Source organism: Nannospalax galili, unplaced genomic scaffold, assembly GCF_000622305.1.
Source record: "Nannospalax galili isolate Female #2095 unplaced genomic scaffold, S.galili_v1.0 scaffold62, whole genome shotgun sequence".
Lineage (NCBI taxonomy): Eukaryota > Metazoa > Chordata > Mammalia > Rodentia > Spalacidae > Nannospalax > Nannospalax galili.
This window is the reverse complement of record NW_008348573.1, coordinates 1642250-1667672: the sequence shown is the minus strand read 5'-3', so window position 1 is coordinate 1667672 and position 25423 is coordinate 1642250. Positions and strand designations below refer to the sequence as shown.

At 39.6% G+C, this 25423-nt stretch overlaps 1 protein-coding gene across 1 annotated transcript in view; it reads left to right on the top strand.

Annotated features, from left to right (window-relative positions):
- The window catches only part of Umad1 (UBAP1-MVB12-associated (UMA) domain containing 1), a 149293-nt gene extending 125870 nt beyond the window's left edge, over positions 1 to 23423 (top strand). Inside the window, exons 4-5 of the mRNA XM_017801206.1 lie at positions 1856 to 1920; positions 23257 to 23423. Coding sequence (XP_017656695.1) covers positions 1856 to 1920; positions 23257 to 23402 — 211 coding nt within the window. The 3' untranslated portion in view covers positions 23403 to 23423. The remainder of the gene's footprint in view (positions 1 to 1855; positions 1921 to 23256) is intronic.
- Positions 23424 to 25423: the final 2000 nt, after the last annotated feature.

The window sequence follows — 25423 nt, the reverse complement described above, 5'->3', positions numbered from 1 at the left end:
TTCTCCTTAGGTCTGGAATTTTCTAAGAATGCTTTTGGCCTCAGGAACTTGTGTGGCCCTGACCTGAGACTCTTGCCGTGGCTTCGCCACGCAGTGAAGCAAAGGCAGATGGGGAGGGAAGAAGCCCCAAGATTTCCCAGGGAGTGGATTGAGTAGCTGGGTTGTACTGGATGCAAAGGATCAGGGAGCGTAAAGGTAAGCCTTGGAGCCCTAGAAAGAGGCTGTCAGCCCCAGAAAGGGGCTGGCGGGTGTTGGAGGACCAGGGAAGTAGAGGGAGATGAGGGCAGGGCCAGGACCAGAAGCGGGCACCACCCATATTTATAGTGAGTCTTCATGCTTCAAATAATCTGATCAAGAAAATCCCTCATAGGAGTGCCCTGTGGCTTGCCTTTTAGTTTGTTAAAGATCCAATTAAGTTGATAACCAGTATTAACTGTCTGCATCCTTTCCCCAAGTGCTTAGTGCTTTAGCCACAGCCCCTTACAGTTTATTAAGACCTGAGGTTATATAATGGCAGAGCAAAGGACAAAGATTAGAACCCAAGCATCTCAACTGGTTCTTCACAGAACAAAAACAAATGGTTTGTGTCCCTTCAAAGATTACCCAAGCCCACCAAAAGTCATCACCCGGTATCTAATTTCTCTCATACAGGAGTTAAGTAATGTGTTGCTTAAGAAAGGGGTACTTTCTGAGACAACCTTAATAATAAGCAATGTGGTGGGTACTGTGACAGAAACATACAGTGTGCTTCCATAAACCTAGGTGGCACAGCCTGTTGATCTGAAGTTCCCAGGCTGTTCAGCATGCTACTGCTCTACACTGCAGGCAACAGTAACACAACGGTGAGTATTTATACATCTAAGCATTAAAAAAGTACAGTAAAAAACATAGTATTATGAATTTTCTTTTTAAAAAAGCAGAAGTATACCTTCATTGAGTACTTGCCACAGGGGCCACTGCCTTGGATGAGCCAGTGAGAAGTGGGTGTGAACATGGAGGTGAGGGCACAATTACCTCACTGTGGTCTTGATAACCACTACACACTTAAGCCATGCTAAATTTATTGGAAATAGTTTAATGAAGAATAAGTGAACTTTAGCTCTTTGTAGCTTTTTTTCCCCTTTTTTAAAAAAACTTTGTGAACTTAAAATTGGGTACTGGGGCAGTAACCTGTGTGGGACTGTTGTCCCCTAGAATAGCAATGCCTTCTTCTGGAATCCCTCCTGAAGGACTTGCCTGGGCTATGTTTACAGTTAACAGTTTTATATGTAAGTAAGTAAGTAAGTGTACATGGTGAAGTAATGGATGAAAGCATGGTATAGTAAACACATAAACCAGTAGTCCAGTCATTCATTATCCAATATTATGTATTGCACATAGCTAGCTGTATATGCTACACTTTTATGCGGCAGGCAACATAGTAGGTTTGTTTACACTAGCATTGCCACAAACATAGGCCTTTCACATTTGTGGCCCTGGGTAGCAGATCTTTCATCTCTGTTATGATGGGGCCACCATGGTCTGTGTGGTTTGTTGTTGACTCAAATGTTGTTATGTGGTACATGGCTCTTATTTAAATGAAAACTCATTTATCTGTTTGAGAGCACAATAATGAAAGTCAAACACTCCTGTAACTTAAGGAGTGAGGTAGAGCAAGGTGTATGCTTCAGAGATAGTGAGGAATACTGTCCTGAGATGATGTGAGGATTCTAGAATATGAATGGTGAGTGGATTTTGAGCCCTTGGTGGTTTCCCCTGGACGTATCCCTTTGCCTATTGTTCCAGTCTCTAAGCATCTCAGTTCCTTCACTTTCATTCTCTAATAAAGTTAATGCATTTTTTGTCTTCATACCAGTTCTCTTGGAGTACACAGTTCAGAAAAGGACTTTTCCCCCATTCATATCATCATTCTTCAGAGAGGTATGTGCTCTGTGTTCCTTAGAAAACAAATGTGACTAGAAATATATTCACAACACTCAAATGTCTTTCCATTATCAAATGATACATTATAGAGCAATAAATGATGAGGCAGGGGCTGGAGAGATGGCTCAGTGGTTCAGAGCACTGGTTGCTCTTACAGAAGACCTGGGTTTGATTTCCAGTACCCATACGGTGGCTAACAACCATCTGTAACTCTAGTTCCAGGGGATTCAACTCCCTCTTCTGACCTCCGCAGGCACTGCATGACACGGGTGCACTTACACACATGCAGGCAATACACTCGTATACATAAACAATAAATATGATAAAATAAATGATGAAGCAAACAACTATAAGATTTTAAATGTTTTTATTAATTCTTTGAGAATTTCATACATTCATACAATGTATTTTGATCATATTCACACACCTATCTACTCCTTCCAGAATTATAAGATTTGAGGGTCTTGGAGCAGGCAATGCAGTCATACACATAAAATAAATGTAATAAATAAAATATTTTTAAAAATGATTTGAGAGGTCTAGGTTCAGTTTCTTGACTTCAAACAAATTGCATAACCTCATTGAGCTTCTGGTTTCTAATCTTTGAAATGGAGATAATATTTACTTCATAGTGTTGAGAATTAAAGAGATGTTATATTCACCTGTTTAACAGAGCAGAACACTGAGTAACTGTAATGCATTTCAACTATTGACAGTCATGTGTGTAAAGTATTTGATAATTTAATAAAGCAGCCTTGTTCTCATCTTAAGTCACCAGTATATGAACAAACTGGACCACATCGAAGTGATCTGAAAAGTCCCTCTTCAATCAGAGAATGGCATAAGAGAATAGGCAAAAATTCACTGGGCATATTCTGAACCAAATCATGGTTCTTATCAAACACAAAGATAAGATGCCTAACGTCCATCTAGAAGAGAGACAAACTGGACCTCTCTGTGTAGTATCCCTCTTTAGGGTTGATGTTGTCCACCACTTTGGGCAAATCTTTTCATACCTGTTCACCAACATTCTCCTTGGGAAGATGGCTTCTGACTTTCTTACCTTGTAAGGTCATTTGAAGAAATCAAATACAATTCATTCCTTATACCTTTTCTGTATGGGGTAGAATAAGACAGACCCCCTATCCACACAGAGTAGATGTATTAGTTACTTACTACATTACTGCAAAAAAAAAACTTGACAAAAGAAACTTAAAGAAGGGAGGGTTTATTTTGGCACTTGGCACATAGTTCCAGGTTACATTCCATTATAGTGGGGAAGGCATGGCTGCAGGGGGTTGAGATCACTAGTCCCATTACATCTGCAGTCAAGTAGCAGAGAGAGATGAATACTACTGCTCAGATCACTTTCTCCTTTGATTCAGTCCAGGACTCCAGCCCATGGGATGGTGCCATTCACTTTTAGGGTCATCTTTCCAATCTTTGCAACTAACACAATATAGAAACTCCCTCACAGATCAGCCCAGAAGTTTGTCTGCTAGGTGACTCTAGATCCTATCAATTTGACAATATTAACCATCAGAGTGGATGTCTGGCCTATTGGTCAACTGGCCATGGGATCACTCTTATTTAAAACCCTTTGTTTAGTGTTTAACACATAGCAAAACCTTGATAATCACTATTTTTTTTTTGCCATTTTCCAAAGTGGATTAATGTGATGGTTTGAATGAAAATATCCCCCATAGGCTCCAAATATTTGGACATTTTGTCCCCAGATGGTGGCACTGTTTTGGGAGGTCTTAGAAGGAAGGTGTGGCCATGTTGGAGGAAGCACGTCACTGGGGGTGGGCTTAGAGAGATCTTAAACCTTCCCAGATCTCAAGTCCATCTTTTGCTTCCTGTGCCTGCTTGAAGATGTAGAGCCTAGCTTCTGCTCCTCCTCCAGCCACCTCTGCCACCATGCCTCCTCATGATGTACTCTTGCCCTTTGGAACCATAAGCTTAAATAAACTCTTATTTCTATAAGTTGTTTTGGTTAGTGTTTCTATCACAGCAACAGAAAAGTGACTAATACAAGTAGTTGGTACCAGTAGTTGGCTGTGAAGAACCTGACCATGTGGGGTTTTGGAAGAATGTGGAAGACTTTGGAAGTTTGGGCTAGAAAAGCAATTGATTGCTGTAAGAAGAGCTTAACAGGCCACTCTAGTAAGCACCTGGAAGAAAATAGTGCTAAGAACAATGTAGTTCCAGAGGGAAATAAGGACTTAACCAGCAATTGGGATATTTTGGCAAAGAGTCTGGCTGGAGTCTGCCCACAGCCAAAAAGTTTGCCTGAGGCTAAGTTGGAAAGCCATGGACTAATTTCTCTGACAGAAGAAATTTCAGGACAGCATGACATAGAAATGGTGGCATGGCTGTTAATGGTGAATATTATACAGATTTATATGGGGCAAATGTGGCAGAAAGAAATACAGAGTGTACAGTTTCGATTGAAAAAGAGCACTAGGAAGGTGAATGTTGGAGCCCAGGCATGTGCTGGAGAGGATCCTTTTGATAAGATTAAAGTGATTAAGGAGAGTCCAAGAGATGTGCACTTAAACAATGGAGAGAGTACCTCCAGGGCAAGGCTACACACAGTTAAGCCTCCAACTTGTGAAAGGAAAATGCTGCATGAGCCACTGATGGAAAAAGCTTCTAAAATGGATAAAGCAGGCTGGGGTCCATCCCAAACTTTCAGTCAAACTTGGCAGACAGCATGCAGCATGAGTTTCCCTACTTAAAGAAGGCCCTGGTAGGCCATTGCATGAAGCTGTGAAGGTGAAGCCTGATTGGCAATGGAGACCCCAAAAAGACATTTGTGATGCCAGAGCTGTAAGGCATGTGCCAAGACCTGCATACAGGGAGTTTTACCAGCCCAAGAGTGAGATGTATGATCCATGCAGCAAAGCAGAAGAGGCTGAGCCATCTAAGGCCTTTGGAAGTAAAATCCCAGAAGTCACATGTGGAGCTACTGGATTTGGTGTTTGCCCGCTGGTTTTCGGTCTTGTTTTAGTCCAGTATTCCCTCACTATGCCTCTATTCTTCCCTTTTGAAATGATAATGTGTATTCGGTTCCACTGTATGTTGGGAGTATGTAATTTGTCCTTTGATTTTACAAGGGCCTTACAGTTAAGCAATTTCCCCAAGTTTCAGAAGCAATTTTGGACTGTGGACTTTTGAGTAGTATTGAGACTGGTAAAGATTATGGTGACTTTTAAGGTTGGACTAAATGCATTTTGCAGTTTATATGGTCATGAGCTTATGGGGGCCAGGGAGTGGAATGTGATGGTTTGAATGAAAATGTCCCCCATAGGCTCTAAGTATTTGGACATTTTATCCCTAGTTGGTGGCACTGTTTTGGGAGATCTTAGAAGATGTGGCCATGTTGGAAGAAGCATGCCACTGGGGACAGGCTTAGAGAGATCTTAAGCCTTGCTGGATCTCGAGTCCATCTCTTGCTTCCTGTGCCTGCTTAAAGATGTAGAGCCTGCCTTCCACTCCTGCTCTAGCCACCTCTGGCCACCATGCCTCCTCGCCACAATGGACTCTTGACCCTTGGAACCATAAATAAACTCTTCCTTCTATAAGTTGCTTTGGTCAGTGTTTCTGGTTGATGTCCTTCAGAGAATGGATGCCCATTGTTTCCTGGGTGTCTCAAGTGGGTAGTTTGGACTGAGAAATAGCTATACTCCTCGGCACGCAATTCAGTTGTCTATTGGTTTTAGATAAACTGCTTAGAGACTACCTGGTTTTTATCATGGATTGGATAAAGATAGACACTAGATCACTTTTGAGAGAAAATATTGTATCTAATTTTTTAATCTCTTGAGAATTACTTTACTATTTAAGATGTATTTAAGGCACTAAAGCTGCAGTTGGGGATTGGGAGAGGGGATATAAAATTCTTTCTGTAGTCTATTTTTTTTTAATTTTTATTATTTTTATGTGTATGCATGTATTGCCTGCATGTAGGTAAGTGCATTCGTGTCGTGCAATGCCCACAGAGATCAGAAGAGGCTGTCAGATCCCCTGGGACTGGAGTTATGGAAAGTTGTTAGCTGCCATGTGGGTGCTGGGATTCGAACCCAGGTCTTCTGTAAGAACAACCAGTGTTCTTAACTGCTGAGCTATCTCTTCAGCCCCTCTATGTGTTTTTTAAAAGGCAAGTTATATATATATATATCTTTGTTGGCAGAGGACTTACTTAGAATGTAGGAACCCCTGGTTTCCATTCCCAATACCACTGCATAAGCCAGGTGTGATGGCTTATATATATTATCCTAACACTTGAAGGTAAAGGCAGCAGGATAAGGAGTTCAGGTTCATCCTTGGCTATATAGTGAGTCTGAGGCCAGCCTTGGGTTCATGAGACCCTGTCTCAAAAAAGGGACTAAGTGAGTGCTGGAGGAATGGTTCAGCAATTAAGAGCTCTTGCTGCTCTTCCAGAGGGCCTAAGTTCAGTTTCCAGCACCCACATCAGGCAGCTCACAACTGCCTGTCACTCCAGCTCCAGGGATCTGACAGCATCTTCTGGCCTCTACACGTATTCACATACATGTGGCTTATACACATAGACAAATATATATAAATAAAACTTTTAAAAATTAAAGGATGAGAACAAAGGCACCAAGCTCTATGTTATAATTTTGTATATATAGTGTACATATTTTTGTAATAATAAAATTGGTTGTGGTCTTTTGAGCATAGTAATAATTACCATTCATTCTACTCAGTGCTTCCCAATAACTCATTTAATATTCACAAGCTTCATTTTACACCTATAGGAACTGAAGCTCACAAAGGTTTTCAGTTGGATAAAACCACATAGCTTCTAAGAATTGAATTCAAGACTAGCTGTGGGCATGCTTACCTTTCATCCCAGCACTTGGGATGTAGGGGCAGGCAGATCTTTGTGAGTTCAAGACCAACCTGGTCTACATAGCAAATTCTAGGCCAACCAGAGAGAGCCTGTCGAAAGAAAGAAAGAAAGAAAGAAAGAAAGAAAGAAAGAAAGAAAGAGAAAGAGAGAGGGGGATGGAGGGAGGAGGGAGAAGAGAAAAAGAGAAAGAAAGAAAGAAAGAAAGAAAGAAAGAAAGAAAGAAAGAAAAAGAGAAAGAAAGAAAGAAAAAGAGAAAGAAAGAAAGAAAGAAAGGAAAGAAAGAGAGGGAATCAAATTTAGAGGGCTAGAAGTTTAGTTGTAGAGTGATTGTCTAGCATGCTTAAATGGCATTGTGTTTGATCCTTAGCACCAAAGGATAAGGAAGATAAGGTAGGAGGGCAAGGAGGCAGAAGTGTGGAGAGTGAAAGAGAAAAAGTGTTTCCAGGTGTAGTGGTACATGGCTGTAAACTGTAGCACTCAGAAAGCCAGCACAGGAGAATTTCTAGTTCAGGGTATCCTCTCTAATGGACAAGCATGGCTCACGATGTAATCCCAGCACTTGGAAGTTAGATTATATGTTTTTGATACTTTTACAACCCTTAAAATATATGTGAGATTTAACATTAAGGAGACTGAAGACAATAATCCTTAACTTTTTCTGATTTAAATTTATGTGGCTGTCAAGCAAATGGTTCACAGAATGTAGAAACAACTTTCATAATGATGATTATGATTTCAAATCACTACAGCAACCTTTTGCTACAAAGACACATATTCTAGACTAAATTTTGGATCTGCTGTTAATTCAAATACATGAAGACTCACATGATAATTTTACAAAATGTTTGTAGTGAAGCATGAGATTTTGTCTTCTATAACACTACACCACATCCCATCCTTCTTGCTTAGATGGTCCACAGTATTTGACTTAAAACTGTTGTGGGTCTCCCTCATTTGACTTGGAAATCTTACTACTCTTTAACCATCCTCTCAAAAATGTGTATTCATACAGATATAAATCTTCTCAATTTGTTTCACATCAACTAAATTAACGTATTCCCCTTACCTGCTGTAGTATTGATTTTTATCATATGTCAGCTTTAACTATAGGAATGGAATTGTCTGAAATAAAGTTAAAAACCTCAAAAGTTGTGAACTGCTAGGCAAAGGCTCTTCTACCAACAATAACCCCACCCCCACCCCAGCCCCGTGGCCCTTTCTGTACAGTGAATTGCTCACTTAATAGCCCAACTAGCCACCCTCCATCCTTGCATGGTTGTGTTCAAGTGTTTCTTTCACTTTGGAATGCCGTATTCTTTATACTTCACCCCTTTCATTCTAATGCCTGGTGACGTTGGATGGAAATGATATATTTGAGGAATAAAAATAGCTCCAAACTAAAAATGTTCTAACACTTTATTTTCCTTAGACTCTGGGATAGATCTCATTGTCTAGATTAACTGTCTTTTGGGGGGGTGCTAGGAATTGAAGTTATGGCTTTGTGATAGGCAAACATTCCACTACTGATCTATACATCCCCAGCTCTCTCACTAAGTTGCCTAGACCATCCTTGAACTTTCAATCTTACATGAGCCTCCTGAGTACCTGGGATTGCAGGACTATCTATGCCACCAAGCCTAGCATCTATCCCCTTTCATCTCCTAGAATAAAGAATTCCGACATCTCTAGTACTGGCTTTTGGGATCCAGCAGAATAAAGAGAGATACTTGCAAACATCTCTTCAATGAATATAATAGCAGATACTCTGTGTTTATCTCATTTCACAGAACCATGCAATTTTGGGTGCTATGCCATGACTGCCAGTATGTAGGTGCAGGTCTATGCTTCCGGCTAGCACATCCTATAGGGATGATATCAACTAAGTCAAAAGCAATTATTGGTCCTGTCAAATAGAACTTTACTGAATCACATGAGTATATCCTCTAGAGACACTTTCTGTTTAGGGATAGACAAGGTGTAGGGCTACGGCTGAAGAAATTCATGTCTAGGTGCAGTTAAACATTTCCCCAGCATGTAGCTATGCTCAATTATTATGATGCGAACTCAGTGTCCAACTCCTCTCCCTGCCCCAGTCCCTGTCCCAGGGGCTTCAGTACATTCCAGACTAAATATAGAAATTTCCAGGGCTTGTGCAGTCAAAGCTCTTTGTAGAGGTCTCTAGTGTTTTTCATTTCTCTCCAGCAATAAGGATCTTTATCCTGCTGGTCTTCGATTTAGAAGGAGAAAAAAAACTATATTTCAGTCAAAAAAGTCCATTTTCCAGTCCAAATAAAAATTAGTTGTTTTTTATATATATAATTTTTTATTGCGCTTTGTAATTTCATACAATAATTCTTAATCAAATTTAGACCCCCCCTCCCCCACCCATGCCTCCCCCATTCCCCAACAGACCTCACGTATTCTGCCTTACATGTTAAGTCCTAGCCTCAGGCATTTGTACCCAAATGTCCTTCATTGTAAATTCATCCATTGGAGTCTATTCAGCCCATCTGGAGATCGTACGTAAGTTATACTCTCCCTCACCCAGTAGCAATCAGTCTCTAGTTGTTCTCAGTGTAGGGCTGGGTTGCCACCTATTTCTCTCTTCCCCTCTGGGCCCTTGTTTAATTGAGTTGGCATGGGTCCCGTGCTTGATGCCACCACTGCCACAAGTTCACATGTGCAAGCCTCCAGTGTCCTCGAAGCCTCTGCTTCCACATGTTCATGAACCAGCCCTGATTCTTACACTCTTTCTACCCCCCTCCTCCACAATGGTCCCTGTGTTGTGGGTGCTATACTCTGCAGTCTCTTATTCTTTAAAACTTGGCCAGTTGTGGGATTCTGTGTGTTTTGCACTCTGTTGTATAAGGAAGCTTCACTGGTGAGAGCTGAGGTATGCATCAGTTTTCTCTCAACCCCTCAGTCCACTGTTTCATGAGCCTTAGTTGTAGAGATTCAACTGTAGATGTGTCACCTAGTACTGGGCATCTCTCAGATATATGTTTTCTGGGTCTGACCAGATGGGTCTGCAATTCTGCAGTAGCCTCCATCTGTTGCAAAAAGAAGCTTCTTTGATGAGTGCTGTGCAGTATACTTTTCTGTAAATAAACTATATTTAGCATACAGTAAGAAATTTCATTTGTCTAGAGATATAAAAGAGATAGGGATTTCTCCAGGACCTATGTCCTCTCCTGCCATGTATATTTGGCTGAGTTTACAGTGCCACCCATGAGTTCACTCCTACTGAGAGGGCTTCAAGTCCAATTAGGTGGCTGTTGATTGCCTCCCAGATAACAGTGCCACTACTGCACCAATAGAGGTACTTTGCCTGCCAGTCATTATAGTTATTAGGCTTTATGGCTGGGTTGAACCATTGGTTGTTTTTCTTCCTTGACAGTTTGCATATCATCATCTAGCATTATGATAGCCAAACCTTGGTTAGAAGTCTTCCAGGTCAGCTCCTGCTCCATTGCTTCAAATCCTGTATCTGAAGTATGTCTGTCTTCAGCAGTAGGGTCTTATCTACTAGTTCTGGGAGATAACCAGAAGGTTTGGCAATAGCCTGTGTTATTTTGGCAATCTCTGAACCACCTTCACCAACCACTCAAAGGGAGGTCTCTTATGTCTGGCACTGTGTTCCTTGCCAAGCAGCTCCCAGGTATACATATGCACTAATGTTCAGACATTGTATGTGCATTTCTCATGGGGTTTCGAGGGCATCACATTTCCCTCTAGGTTTCCTAGTCCCCCAAGAATCATTCATCTCTACTCTTTTTCCTTCCATCTGGTCTCCCTCCTACCTCCCTAATCCAAGACCCCCCCATTATCCCCACCTTCCCTCAATAATACCTGCCTCCCACCATCCCCCTCTCCTGATTTCCTTCCCTACAACTCACACCATAGCTCCTTGCATATCCCTCCCTCCTCTCTTCCTTACCAAACACTCCCACTTTCCTCACCTCCCTCAGGTAACATCTGTTCCCTACTATCCCCCTTTCAGTTCTTTCTTTTCCTTTACTTCCATGTATCCTTTCCATTTTCCTGGCTCCTGGTGTTACATCTGAATTTATATACTCACATGTAAGGGATTGGTGCTGCGATCTGAAAATGAGGGAAGGGCATACATTGCTTGCTTTTCTGCATTTATGTTACTTCACTTAGTATAACTACTCTCTAGTTCCATCAATTTACCTGCAACCAAAATGTCCTTCAACTGACAAATGGATAATGAAAATGTGGTACATCTACACAATGGAGTTCTACTTAGCAGTAAGAAAAGATAAAATTATAAAATTATTTGCTTTTTAAAAATTGCCTTAAACATGCAAGAAGAGACAGTAAAAAAAAAAACAGAAACTGGGGGTGCATGTAATGCCACTAAACATATTCAAAAGCAAATTACACCATCACTCCTCATATCCCTAAAATTTCCCTATATTATGTGTGTCCTAAATTCAGTCTGCCTTATGTGAGATTTGTCTCTTGTGGTGGTTAATCTTCATGGTCAACCTGACTGGATTCAGAATCAACACAGATACATACCTATGGGTGGGTGTACCTACCTGGGTATTTTAGAAAGATTTGCTGAGAAGGAAGATCCACCCTAAATGTGGGTGACACTTTTATGGGCTAGGGTTCTGGACTGAATAAAAAAGAAAACTCAGGCTGAGAACCAGCGTTTATCTCTCTCTTGCTTCCTGACTACAGATACAGTGTGCCCAGCTGTCTCAAGCTCCTGCCATTATGACTTTCCCACTGTACCCTCAAACTATAGGCCAAAATAAACTCTCCCTTAAGTTATTTTTGTCACTTACTTTGTCCCAGTCATGAGAAAAGTACCAATATATCTCTTTCCTTAGAATCTAGTTAAAATACACAAAATACCCACTAGTATATAGTACCACCTAGTATTAAAGCAGAAATAAAAGGTTATTTTCCCCAAAGTCTAGCTATGTAGCCCTGGCTGGCTTAGAATTCACTGTATAGATCAGGCTGGCCTTGAACTTGTAGTGATCCTCCTGCCTCTAGCTCCCAAGTGCTGGGATTACAGACTTGCACTACCACACCAAACTTATGGTACATTTTATCTACCAGAATCATTTAATGACTTATTATCTTCAACACAGTTCCTTGTAAAGACATGATAAACTTCTCCCTGTAACCTTTTCCACAGTGACAGCAAATCCCCGTGATGTCGCCTGTTTAGTGCTGAGGAAGCTGACATTGAGTGTTCCTCAATTTGGAATGTGCTTCTCTTCATAGGCTGCCCCATGTGCAGAGCTGGCTGAGAGGAGCTTGGACAGGTGTGCTTAGAGCTGGAGGTCAGGATAGCATAGCTGGGCAGGGAGCAATGAGAAGCCAAAGCTGTTGTTGATTTCATGCTCCTCTAGCTTGCCTCTAATACCCTAGGCACAGCCCAGCGATGCTCTGGCAAGGGTAGGAGGCAGCTGGATAGATCAAGAAAGGCTTTTTGTCCCTGCCATTCTGTAGCAGACCTTATTTGGAGTGACAGATGTAAATGGACAAGCATGACTTTCATCAGATCCAGAATGGTCTTAATATCCCAAAATTTAGCCCCCAGATAGAATCTTCATGTTTTAATTGTTTGGAAGTTTTAGAACTATGTAGAACTTCATCTTTTGGATGTTTTAAGGAGAAATCATGCCTCCTCCTTCAAGCAAAACATTTAACTTTCATTTTAATATATAGTAGTAAATATTTTTCCCTACTTAACCTCTCTTCCTCCCTCCCTCCCTCCCTCCTTCCTTTTCAGCACAAGGTGACAGACAGATCCTTAGGGCTAGCTGACCAGTCAGCAAGTTCCAGGAGACAATGAGAGACAAGTTCCAGCAATGAGAGACAAGTTTTAAAAAATTCAAGATAGATAGCTCCTGAGAAACAACACTCAAGGTTAACCTCTGTGTATGCTGCACACATACAAACACACAAACAAAATAAAAGAATATTAAGAAATCAGGGGCATGAGAAATAATATCTCTTCAAATCTTTTTTTTTTCATATTTTTGAAATAGGGTCTCTCTATAGCCACAGCTGGCCTGGAACTTACTATGTAGACCAGGCTGGCCTTAAACTCAAAGAGATCAGCCTGCCTCTGCCTCCCAAGTGCTAGGACTACAGGTGTGTGCCACCACACCTGGCTTCAAATCTATTTTTATGTGCAATTGGAAACAACCATGTGATGCTTCAGTTCATTCTAGGGGAAAAAAGAGTGACTAAGGACAGTGTGAAAAACTTCAGCTTTAAAAACATCTTTGGAGTGTTGACAGCAGGTTCTGCAGCACCCCACCTTTGCCCAGCCACTGCCTCTAACCCTTCTCCAGCTGTCAAACCACTGGACCACCTTGGCTTCTTCACGTAGCTTAAGCCATGATAAGCATCCTTTTTGGTTTAAAAAGTCTGTTTAAGATTCATTACTGGATGTTTTTATAGTAGGAAGCTCATAGGCACTAAAGTAGTTCTCAGAGCATAGAATAGCACAGTAAGTCACCTGTGGCACTGGCAGATTCTTCTCTTAGGACAGTTGACTGTTGAATAAACTGAGCAAGAAATTAAAAAAAAATATCTTAAGTAAAATAAAAGGGAAATTAATTTTTTACTTTGAAGGTGTTCACTAGCACAGGTGCTAAAATAATGAATAATCTAGGTCTCCTGAGAAAATGTCACCTATCACCTGCTGCTTTCCATTGACTATGGAAGCCTGTCTACCAGCCCTTAGACTCTAGAAGGACCTTTTCCAAGCAACTAGAAACATTGTTTTATTACATACTGACTTCTAACTATTGTGGAGTCACTCAAAACTGTCCAGTTTCCCAAAAAGGTGAAGCTAGTTAGTGTTGCTACTGAAAGGCAGTAACAATAATGCAGGGTAGTTTGAAGTGCAGGTTGATTGTACTGCTGCATTCCTCAGCCCCTGGGCAGGAAACATGAACACCCATTCATGCACAGGTACGGAGAATCTCCTAGGTTGGACTTTTGGAAATTCAGGGCTCACCTGGGAACAGTGAATTAAATCAGTAATTTTTATCTTAAGCGTCAATGTAGGTTTGAAAGTATATGTCACTTAAATTATTCATCTTTTATAATATCCCACATTGCTATATGGATGCTTAAAGTAAAAAGGACAGACTAATGTCCTAAACAGGCCCTTAATTACATCCATAAAAACTGGAAGTTGCCTAAGTTTGCATGGGACTTGTGTATGCTGCCACCATTGCCATAGAATAATATGGGTAGAGCCACAGGAGCTTGTAGGACTCTGTTTCTATATGGTCATTCACCTCCTCACTGGCTCTTACAGTCTCCCCCCCACACACCGCCTTCCACAATGGTCCCTGAGCCCTGGGTGGGTGAAGTTTAATATAGGGTTCCAGTAGGGGGGCTATGGGAGGGTGCCTGTGGGGATAGGGGTATAAAGTTGATTAAGATTCTTTGAGCTATCTGTATAAAATACACAAAAATTCAATAAAAACAAAAATTTTAAAAAATTTTTTAAGAAATTAGAAGTTGGCTTGGAGAATGCCACTACACAGACTTGACTTGCTAATGCTGCCTTCTTCTGCACCGTGTTGTTCCCCAGCTTTTAAGAGATGACACAGGTTCTTCCACTTCAAGCTTCACCTTCAACTCTGACATAACATTTATAAATAGGGCTGGGGAGATGGCTCAGTGGGTAAAGCACCTGCTGCACAAGCATAAGGACCTGGGTTTGAATCTCCAGACCCCATGTAAAGTCAGGCCCTGTAGAGCTTGCCTATAATCCCAAGTGCTCTTATGGCGTGATGACATAGGAGAAGCCACTGGAGCTCACAAGTCATCTAGCCTGGTACACACAGATGAGAACAACAAAGCAACCCTGTCTCAAACAAGGTGAAAGGTAGGGACCAAACACCCAAGGTTCTCTGCCCTCCACACATGTGCTGTGTCATGTGTGCACTAGGGCAAGTGAATGATGGCATTCTCACACAAATGTGTGTATGCATATGCATGCACACATCGTTATACATAAAAAAGGTATAAATGCCTTCATTACTGTTGGTTTTCAAGACTAAGAACACATGCAGCCCATCCACTGATAGCCCTTAGCAATGCAGGTGCTTTCCAGATACCCCAAGAAGAAAATCCCTAAGCAAAACTATATTCAAACTCAGGCTGAATTTGACTGAAACCGTGTTTGTTGTTGAGAGGTAGAGCTGTGGTCTGGATGTTTTCAGGGTGATACGATTGGGGTAGAAAAGGCAGTGATCAAAACCTGAATGGGAGAGAAAAACCAAAGGAGGAAAAAACACCAAGTATGTTATCTCTCCTTGCATATTAACATGGAAATACAAATTAAAGACTCTTAAACCACCTTCTTGATGAGAAAAAAAATTATAAAAATTTTCAAAAAGATATTTATGGCCAAGTTATCCAAAAGGCAGTTAGCTATTGAAGATAACCAAGTAGAGTATCTTACTATAAAGTAAGGATCATGAAAGACACGCTAAAATGGTGTCTTGAAAAAAGAAGTAATGATATTGAGACTAGAAATAAATAAATTTACCAGAATGTAATCCAGTAACAAAAAATACTGGGAAATATTAGAATGGTTTAAAGCACTGAAGAGAAGATGAGAAGTTAGAGGCACAGCACAGAGCACAAAGCTCTTTAAGAAGGAAGGCTACCTGGGGAGCATCTGCACATACCGAAAGCCAGGAATCTGCTGCTTCTACTGAATCTTCAAGTAATTAAATAAAAAGAAATCCTCATCAGTAAAAAGAAACACTATTTCATGGGGCTGGAGAGATGGCTCAGTGGTTAAGAACTCTGGTTGTTCTTGCAGAAGATCCAGGTTCAAATCCCAGCACCCACATGGCAGCTAACTGTCTGTAACTCCAGTCCCAGAGGATCTGACAGCCTCTTCTGACTTCCGCGGGCATTGCATGACATGAGTGCACTTACCTACATGCAAGCAATACACGCATACACATAAAATAAAAATAATAAATAAATTTTTTTTTAAAAATAAACACTATTTCATAGGAGTGGTTCTACAGAAAAACAAAGGCAGTTCTTAAGGCAGTCAGCAAAGAAAAAAACACACAGACATGATCATTTGATAAACAGAAGACTGCTCGATAGTGAAACCAGAAAACAGAAGGCAACAGGATAGTGTTTTTAAGTCCTGGGAGATCATTTTTAATGTTTTATTGTTTTTATTTTATATGTATGAGTGTATTGCCTGTATATGTATAAGTGCACCTGTGTCATGCAGTGCCTGTGGAGATCAAAGGAAGTCAGAAGAGACTGTCAGATTTCCTGGAACCGGAGTTATGGGCAACTGTTAGCCACCATGTGGGTGCTGGGAATCAAACCTGGGTTCCCTGCAAGAGCAGCCAGTGCTCTTAAGGACTGAACCATCTCTCCAGCCCCAGCCACCTCTCTAGCCCTGCTCAGAGATCTTTAAAGCTTGAAAATAAAGATATTTTGAGTTAAACAAAAGCTGAGTTTATCAATAGACTTGAACTATAGTAGCTTCTAATCTAAAGTTTACTCTTTAGAAAGATAGTATTCTCTGATGATAATTCAATTAAACAGAAGCCAATGGCAAATTGTTTAAAATGTTTCAAAAGTTCTGACATTTTGGGAAGGAATATTTCTCATTAAGAGATCAATTAACAAGACACAGTATTTTTAAACACTTAAAGTTAAATCTTGATAAAATATACCATGCTGTCCTGGTTTCATTTCTGTTGCTGCAATAAAATACCCTGACAAAAAGCAACTTGGCAGGGTGGGGTGGGGTGGGGCAGGGTTTATTTCAAGGTTACAGTCCATCATTGCAAAAAACAAAACTATAATAGACAGATCAATAAAAATAAAAATTAGCTTTTTGAAAGCAAAAATAAAATAGACTATCCTTTGGTAAGATTGGTTGAGAAATGAAGAGTATAAAGATTGTAAATCCTAAAAAGGGAACACAAATACAAGTTTAGCACCAATTAAAAGGCAAATGCTATGAGCAAGTTTATCCCAATATGTTTAAACTCAGACAAGATGAAATAATTCCTGGGAAAATATAATTACCGAAACTGATTTGAGAATTTAAAAACTCTAGTCATAAAGCAGTTTGAATTTGCAATCTTCTTATAGAACAGAATAAGCCCATATAATTTTATAGATGAAATTGCTTAGCATTCAACAGCTAATTTCTAGCTTTTTTAATTTTTGAAAATATTTATCATTTTTATGTGTATGAATGTATTGCCTGCATGTAGGTAAGTGCACCCGTGTCATGCAATGCTGCGGTAGTCAGAAGAGGCTGTTGGATCCCTTAGAACTGCAATTATGGACAATTGTTAGCTGCCATGTGGGTGCTGGACTTCGAACACGGGTCTTCTGCAAAAACAGCCAGTGTTCTTAACCACCGAACCATCTCTCCAGCCCCTAATTCCTAACTTTTAAAGATTTATGTTATAGGGCTGGGGAAATAGCTCAGCCAATAAAATGCTTGCTTTGTAAGCACAAGGATTTGAGTTCAATCCTCAGAATCCACATTTTTAAGAGGCTGGGCATAATAGTGTGTGCTTATAATCCCAACACTGGGGAGGCAGAGACAGGCAGATTCCTGGGGCTCCCTGGCCACCCAGCCTAGCCTACTTGGTGAGCCCCACACCGGAAAGAGGGCTCTTGTCTCAGAAAACAACATCAACAGTGAACAGTGCATAAGGAAAAACACTTGAAGTTGTCCTCTGGTCTCTGGTCTCTACATGGTCTCTAATATACACACATACATTTGCAAGTGGAGAGAGAGAGAGAGAGAGAGAGAGAGAGAGAGAGAGAGAGAGAGAGAGAGAGAGAGATTTACGTTGCAAATAGAAAATGAAATACTCCTGAAATCAAAATAATACAGGCAGCATTAAAGAAAACTTCTAGGACAATACTTAAGAGGCTAAATAATTACCAGTCAGAAACCTGACTTGAAATTAGTAAGCCCTATCAATTATCTCCCAGGGAGAAATGTAATAGGTAGATACTAAGTAAAGAATATTAGGAAATAAAATTCTGTGACCATTTCTTGAATAAAAATAATTGAAAACTCATGTATAACACAATCTAGGCATCCAAGTAGATGAATCAGAGTGTGGCAGTGGGGAAAGCAGGATGTGAGAGGGTTCAATGGCTAATGCCAAATCATTAAAACAGAATTGGGAGTAGACAGCTGTTTGATGGTGTCAGAACAAGATGTAAATGTTTAAAACTCTAAGATTATAGCGAATAACTAACAAAAAAGGGGTGAAATGGAAGAAAATGAAATATATTTTCACATTGCATGAAGAATTAGTATAGTGCAGAATTAAACTTTTTTTTTTTTTTTTGGTGGTGGTGGTGGGGGTTAAATCCTAGCCTTGCTCATGCTAGAAACAGAATTTTTAGAATTTTTAAAAATACATTGAATGTTCACTTTTGTAGAGGGAAACCATACCTGAGAGACCAGGAAAGGTAATGGGTTCTCAAAGCAAGGCTGGTCCAGAAGCATCCCTGAAACAGAAAGAAACATGACTCAGTTCCACCCTAACAGTAGAACAGTGAAATAAAGGAGTGGTACAGCCAAGTAAAATTAGCTACACCACACATCTGCCCTCATTTGCATGGCAGAAATTGCATGCTCAGAAACTGCACACCAAGTATCTCGCTCAAATGGAAGAGGACTTCCCCAAGTGGAGCCCCCACTCAGCTCACCACCACACTCAATCTGTTACCTCAATGCCCTCTTCTTTAGTTGCAATTTAATAGACAAACTTCTTTCTCTGACCAAAAGGTGGTCTTTGACCAGCCCACCAGATCTTCTGCCACAACATCATCAACACATAGTAAAAGAAAGACAAAGGAAAAAGGGATTTCTGTTTAAAAAAAAAAACTACATTTGATAAGTAATTTTTATAAAGGTTTTGATTTTTATTTTGAAGTGTGTGTGTGTGTGTGTGTGTGTGTGTGTGTGTGTGTGTGTGTGTGCATGAATGCAATGCTGAGGCCAGAAGAGGGTTCAGATCCTGTAGAGTTACAGACGTTGTGAGCCACCTGATGTATGGGGAGCTGAACTCAGGCTCTGCAAAATCAGTATGTGCTCCTACCCACTGAGTCATCTCTCTAGCACCTATGTCAAGCAATATTAATGCTGACTAACATATGTGTATTTTTATTCTAATAAACTTTTATGTTTCAGGTTGGATTTGTTTTTTTCAAAAATGTATTCTGTCTTACCCCAGTGTTTACCACTGGGAACTGCTGACATTTGGGGCACATGTGTTTTTGATGTTGGATCTGTCCCATTCTTTGTAGGAGGGTTGGCATCTCTGCATAATTGAAGGATCCCTGTAATCATGACAAACATACACATGCCCATTTCTAAGTGCACTTTTGGGAAGTAGCACAGCTTTGCATTAAGAGCTTCTGCTCTAACCACATATTTTTCCTCTTAATTTTAGAAAAATGTGGAAGAATTCAAATCCTTTTGTTTAAAAATGGTGAAAGAGGGTCATTTACCTGAAATTCATCTGGTTTCATGTTAGGAATCTGCTCTTGTGTGAAACCAAAATAAAAGTAAATTTAGGGGCTACGGAGATGGCTCAGCACTGACTGCTGTTGCAGAGGACTCAGGTTCGATTCCCAGCATCCACATGGCTGCTAACAATCGTCTGTAATTCCAGTTCCAGGGAAATCCTTCTGACCTGTGCAGGCATTGCACAACACAGGTGCACTTACACACATGCAGGCAATACAGTCATACACATAAAATAAAATATTTGTTTAAAAAAGTAAATTTAGTACAAAATAAATTTTATGTGATGCAGTCATTTCTATCACATCAGTATTTGTTGAAATGAGAAAGCTGAAAAGACATACATAGTCATTTGTGTATCTTTAACTGTGATGACAATATACTTCTGTGGTATGCTCACCCCATTGTACCATAGGCACCTTTTCTAGCTTGAGTACTTTTTCATCTTTCCTAACTGAATTTTATTTCAGTATAAGCTATATGCATCATCCTTTGCCATTTTCCCCCATTTTGATTTGAGGCTAATATTGTTTCTTCTAAAATGGTCACCTGATTGGAAGTTCCCCTGGCCATCATTTTTGCATGAACTACAACAACAGTGTACTCTCTAGGATTTCCAGTTTCCATTTCCTTTAAAATGAAAGAAGAACTGAAAGGCACTTGGGAGGGAATGTGAATTCTGAATCCTCCTAGACGTCACCATTTTCAAGTTCATATCTATTTGAAAGCACATTTTTAGTTACTTTACATTTTCCCAGTATTTCTGGCACATTCTCCATGTTTTATATAGAAACAAAAATTTCTTCTTGCATTTGTATTTTATCAGTTTTTGTAATGTGTAGCTAGGTTGTACAATTAAAAAAAAAAATCAAGCACAGCTGACTTGTGGAAAGTGTCCAGATATCTAGCTGAACTGATGGGGACAGAAGTGTGGGACATCTGGAAAACTGTCTTCTTGCTGTGAGCATTTCAAATGAAGGGTGTTGTTTACAATATGACCTGGGAAGTTGGATGTTACATTAAACTAACATTAAAAATAGCATGTATATCTATGATGATGAATTTTATGTGATAAAATGAAATGATGAACTTTTATGTAATTTATGTGATAACTTGACTAGGCCACAGGGTGCCCAGACATTTAACTGAACATATCCTGGGTGCTTTGAGGGCATTTCTTCATGGGGTTAACATTTAAATGAGTAGACTGAATATAACAGATTGCCTTGGCCTCAACCCATCAACTGAAGGCATGAGTAAAGCAAAAAGGTTAAGTACAGCAGATTCCATCTGCCTGCTTGCCTTGAACTGTGATGTTTTCACCAAAATGACACATTAGCTTCCCAGCTTGTTGATTGAGGCCAAGAGGACTTTTAAGTCTTCTTAACCCTGTGAGCCAATTCCTTGTAATAAATCTCTTTAAATAAATTGCATAGGCATCTATTAATAAATATCTCCAGGTGCATAATTTTATTTTTTATTTTATTATTTAGAATTATATGTTAAGACTAGAGAAAACCAAGTGGAGCATACATGAAAATACTTACATGTTTGCAACATTTCCTCTAAACCCAAACTTACTCCAAAATAAAAAGTGTGTTTTACAAAACAGCATGCACCATATGATCCCTCTTTCTGAGGCCATTTTTAATTATACATCTATTTGCATTTACGTAATAAATGTTCACCAAATGTTAGTAAGTTTTCCTTTGAGAAATCATTTCTTCTTTGTATTATTCTGTATTGTTTGAATAAAATTTTAAATGAACATACACAGAATTTTACTAAACTGATGAAGTCTTCCTTTAAAAATTTGAGACTCTTTAACAAAGTGACTCTAAAATTATCTAAACTCCAAATCACTATGCTGATTGATTTGGTGTCAGATTTTAATAGGTTGGTGTCCTCTTTAGGTTCCTCATGGACCCAGATGTGATTTTCTGATGAGACTCCAAAATTAATACTACATGCATAACTAGCAAAATGATCAAGTTGTATTGGTATTAGGAGTATGTCGTTCATGGCTTTCTTGGTTCATTCAAGATATTATAACTGGTTCCAGACAATGTGTCTTAAAAACAATAGGCATTTTTCTTTCATAGTTCTGAAAGCAAGGAAGTCCATGATCAAGACACAAGCAGAATCAGTGTCTGGTCAGAGCCTGTTTTTCTTGTTCACAGATGACTTTTTCTTTGGGTCCTCATGGCAGAAGGGACAAGGGAACTTTGAGTCTCATAGTAACACTAATTCCATTCACAAATGCTCCATCTTCATTTCCTAATTACCTCCCAAAGGTCCCACTCCAAATACCACCATGGGGGAGGGTTAGTATTTCAACATATGAATGAGTGGGGTCACAAGCATTCAGTCTATAACACTGCCCTAATAACAGCCTAATGGTTTATATTTCTGTAACTTTTGCTCTTTGACAGTTATAAGCATCGTGAGGAAAGGAAAGGCTTTTGGTTGTAATTCTTGGCTCTAAGTAATTGCAGTTCATTGGAATAGTGAAGGAATAAAGGACTGTGTCTAAACCAAAGCAGAGCTTGGCAATGAGTGATTAGAGGATTGAAAGAACAGATTCCTAAATGTTCTAGTACAAATATTTTTAGTACCTATTCCTTAGCCTCTTATTTTTTTCTTCCTTTGTTCTTTTTATCCTGTTTCCTGACACCTAACTTTTCTCTTTTGACTGTATTGTAAATTCTCAAGGGAGCCATTTCTGAGAACAGATGACTCGTGTAAAGTGTCCAGCTATCTAGGTAAACTGATGGGGACAGAAGTGTGGGACATCTATTTTCACTCCTAGACCATGAGCATTTTGCATCTGGGAAGGGTACTGTCCTCATTTCTGTATTCTTGTCATCTAACAGTTCTCACCCATCTGTCCAGGGAGTTGTTAGATGCTTGTCTTGACTAGAAACATGGCTGTGAGCTCAGCTGCATCCACAAAACGATCCTCTAGGGTTTTCTAGTTCCTCCTGCACTGTCTCTTATCTATGGGTTTTCTCGCTCAGCCCTTTTCTTGTACTAGTAACCTTTTCTCTGCATCTTCTTAAGGAGTCAACTGTAGGATCATTCTGGTCTTTGCATGGTACATGTCTTCCCTTGGGTTTTTAGGAAGTTACAATAATTGATTCAAGTGGTTCTCAAACTTTACTGAGCATTGGAATCACTTGGATGGCTTATTAAGAGAACGAATCCTACTCTCCATTTACTTATTCAGTGAATACATAGCTAGAAAGTTACCACATGATACTGATGCTGATGATGATGCACTCACTCATCCAGAGACCCCACTCTGAATCACTGACCTACACAGTGCAGAAGCATGAACTGGCTATTTAATCCTCTGTGTAGGAAAGAAACATACAGATGTTCCATGTCTAGAACTTAGCCATAAAGTAATAGTAACTGGAGGAATATATGAATTTTGTTTAAAACTCAAGATAAAAGGGCTTTTTCCTTGTAATTATTTTATTCAATTGAAATCATTTCCACAGATGATAAGTAAAGTTAAAACTGCTAAAGAAGGAAAAAACTATTGATTATTTCTACTGGAGTATGTAAAAAGGTTAATTATGGCATGCACATCTTAAAGATCTCCTTGCAGTGTGAGCCATCTCCAGAAATACTTACCATAGAACTGAAATAGAAATGATTACATGAGTAAATTATCACCCACACTCCTTGCAGGCATCATTTCATACCACAAGTCTTTTTTTCTTTTCGGGGAATAATGGTTTTTACATTTTACTTTGTGACGGCACTCTAATTGCTAAATATAATAGGGGCATTATGCTAAAAAGTTAAAAGATTCCAAGTCAGAAGATAAGTCAAATATAGTAATCTCATCCACTGATGAGTCTATAAAGTGTGCTTCTCTTTTTTCCAGTGGTCCCCCAGATTGTGAGCTCACACACAATCACAGAGACTAAACAGCATGGCGGAGAAAAACTAATGGGAATCCGAGAATTCTCCTGCATCTGGTGTCTTAACCATGACCTTTGGCCAAACCTGACTCATTGCTTATTTTCATAAATAAAATTTTACTGGAAAATAGTCGTGCCTGTTTGTTTACATATTGTTTGACTGCTGTCACCCATGTCAAGACCATGTGGTCTAAAGCCAAAAACATTTACGTTCTCTCTGTTAACAACAAAAAAAATGTTACTGAGCCAGTCCAATCTCATTTAGCAGGTGAGAAGTCTGCCCCCCCCCAAGAAGAGGCAGCTTAGAGTTATGAATTTCAACAGAAACAATACTGAGAAGGCCAGGCATCACCTTCACCAACTCCTGTCCCTCACCAAAGTGTCAGAGCTGTGGGGAAGGGGATGCTGGTGGTTTGCATCTCATTAGTTTTCAAAGAGTCCCTTCAAATGGCAGCCCTCCCCCTGAAATATGAAGTGAAACAGAAGTGAGCTTTGATGTTCAAAATGTATAGATGACATGTATATATATAGCATATGTATGTATGAAATATATATATGTATATCATACGTATGAAGTATGCCAGTAGTCTAGCACTGGGGGCTGTTTCTATAATGAAAATAGTCCTTTTCTACTGATGACAGAACTAGTAGGATTTTTTGCTTCTGTTTTTTTGTCTTTCAGGAAATATACTAACATTGTATAGGCAGCATTTTCCAGAGCCTGCAAGAGAATGTGTTTGATGGCATGAATTCTTATTTTTTTTCCTTAACAATAGTCATTCTGTTGAGGTTAGATGGAATCTCAGTTAGTTTTGATTTGCATTTCCTTGATATTTAAGGATGATGATATTTTTATATTTATTTATTGGCACTTGTACTTTGTCTTTTGAGAACTGTCTATTAATTTCATTTGTCCATTTATTGATTGGATTATTTGGAGTTTTTTTGAAATTTGAGTTTTTAGTTCTTTATGTATTTTAGATATTAATCCCCGTCAGCTGTATAGCTGACAGAGATTTCCTTGGGAGAATTTCTGGAGCCCCTTTTCTTCCTTGTTCCTTTAGCATATATCTATCATGGACTTTTCTCTGCCTGGCCTTCAGTAGGTGGTCAGAAAATGAGTGAGTAATGAATGACAGAATGAATGGATAAATGACTTGACCAGCATACAGAAGGCAGAGATGTGAACCACTCTGACCTTAGAGAACTCAGTATATTGCTGGAAGGTTGGGCCTGGTAAAGAAGGGACAGACATCTAGGAGATGAGACTGGAGAGGTGGGTCAAGGTAAGATTATGGAGTAACCTACATGTTGTTGTGGGTATCAGGACATGGTATTTCAGCAGTTTCCTGTGCAAATCCTTAGTTAGATGATGTATGCCAGTTATGTGTTAGGCTCTAGAAACACACAATTGGCCCCTGAATGTACTGGCTCTTACTGTTTCACTGAAGCAATATTAAATACAGTTAAAGCATAAGCTCTAGATACAGACTGCTGGGGTTCCAGCTTTAATTTATTCCAAATTAGCTGTGTGTCTTTCAATTTCTTGGTGGTTTTGCTCAGTTTCATTATCGGTAAGACTGGGGTGAAAATAGAAACTAATAGTTGTTGTGATGATTAAAATGAGATAGTGGGTGTAAACTGCCTAGCATATAGAAGTACTCAGTACATATTAGGCAGTCTCATGACTTGGGAAAACAGACATTGAACAATAGAGTGTTGGAGAGTTAGAGACGATGAGAGATGCAGTACAATGGGAGTATTGCAGTGACGGTGGTGGACTGCCAACTAGATCTGAGAGTCAAACAAGGCCTGTCTAGAGGAAGAGTGGGTAGATCTGAGGATGGAGCGAGGCAGAGACTGCTCATGGAGTATCTGGTGAATCATTTAAAATTTTGGGATCCTTCCCAAGGTCATTTGGGACCATTGAAAATATTAAGTATGGGAATGACAAAATAAGAGTCATGTTTTCAAATAAACAGGAATTATTGAGTGATTATAAGATATGAGGGAAGAAAGATATGTCTCCCACATTTGCTGACTGAGCTAGTGAAAGGATCATGTGTCATTTACTCACTAGACAAACAATAAACTTTAGGAGCAAAGATGAGAACAATTGAAGTTGAGGTG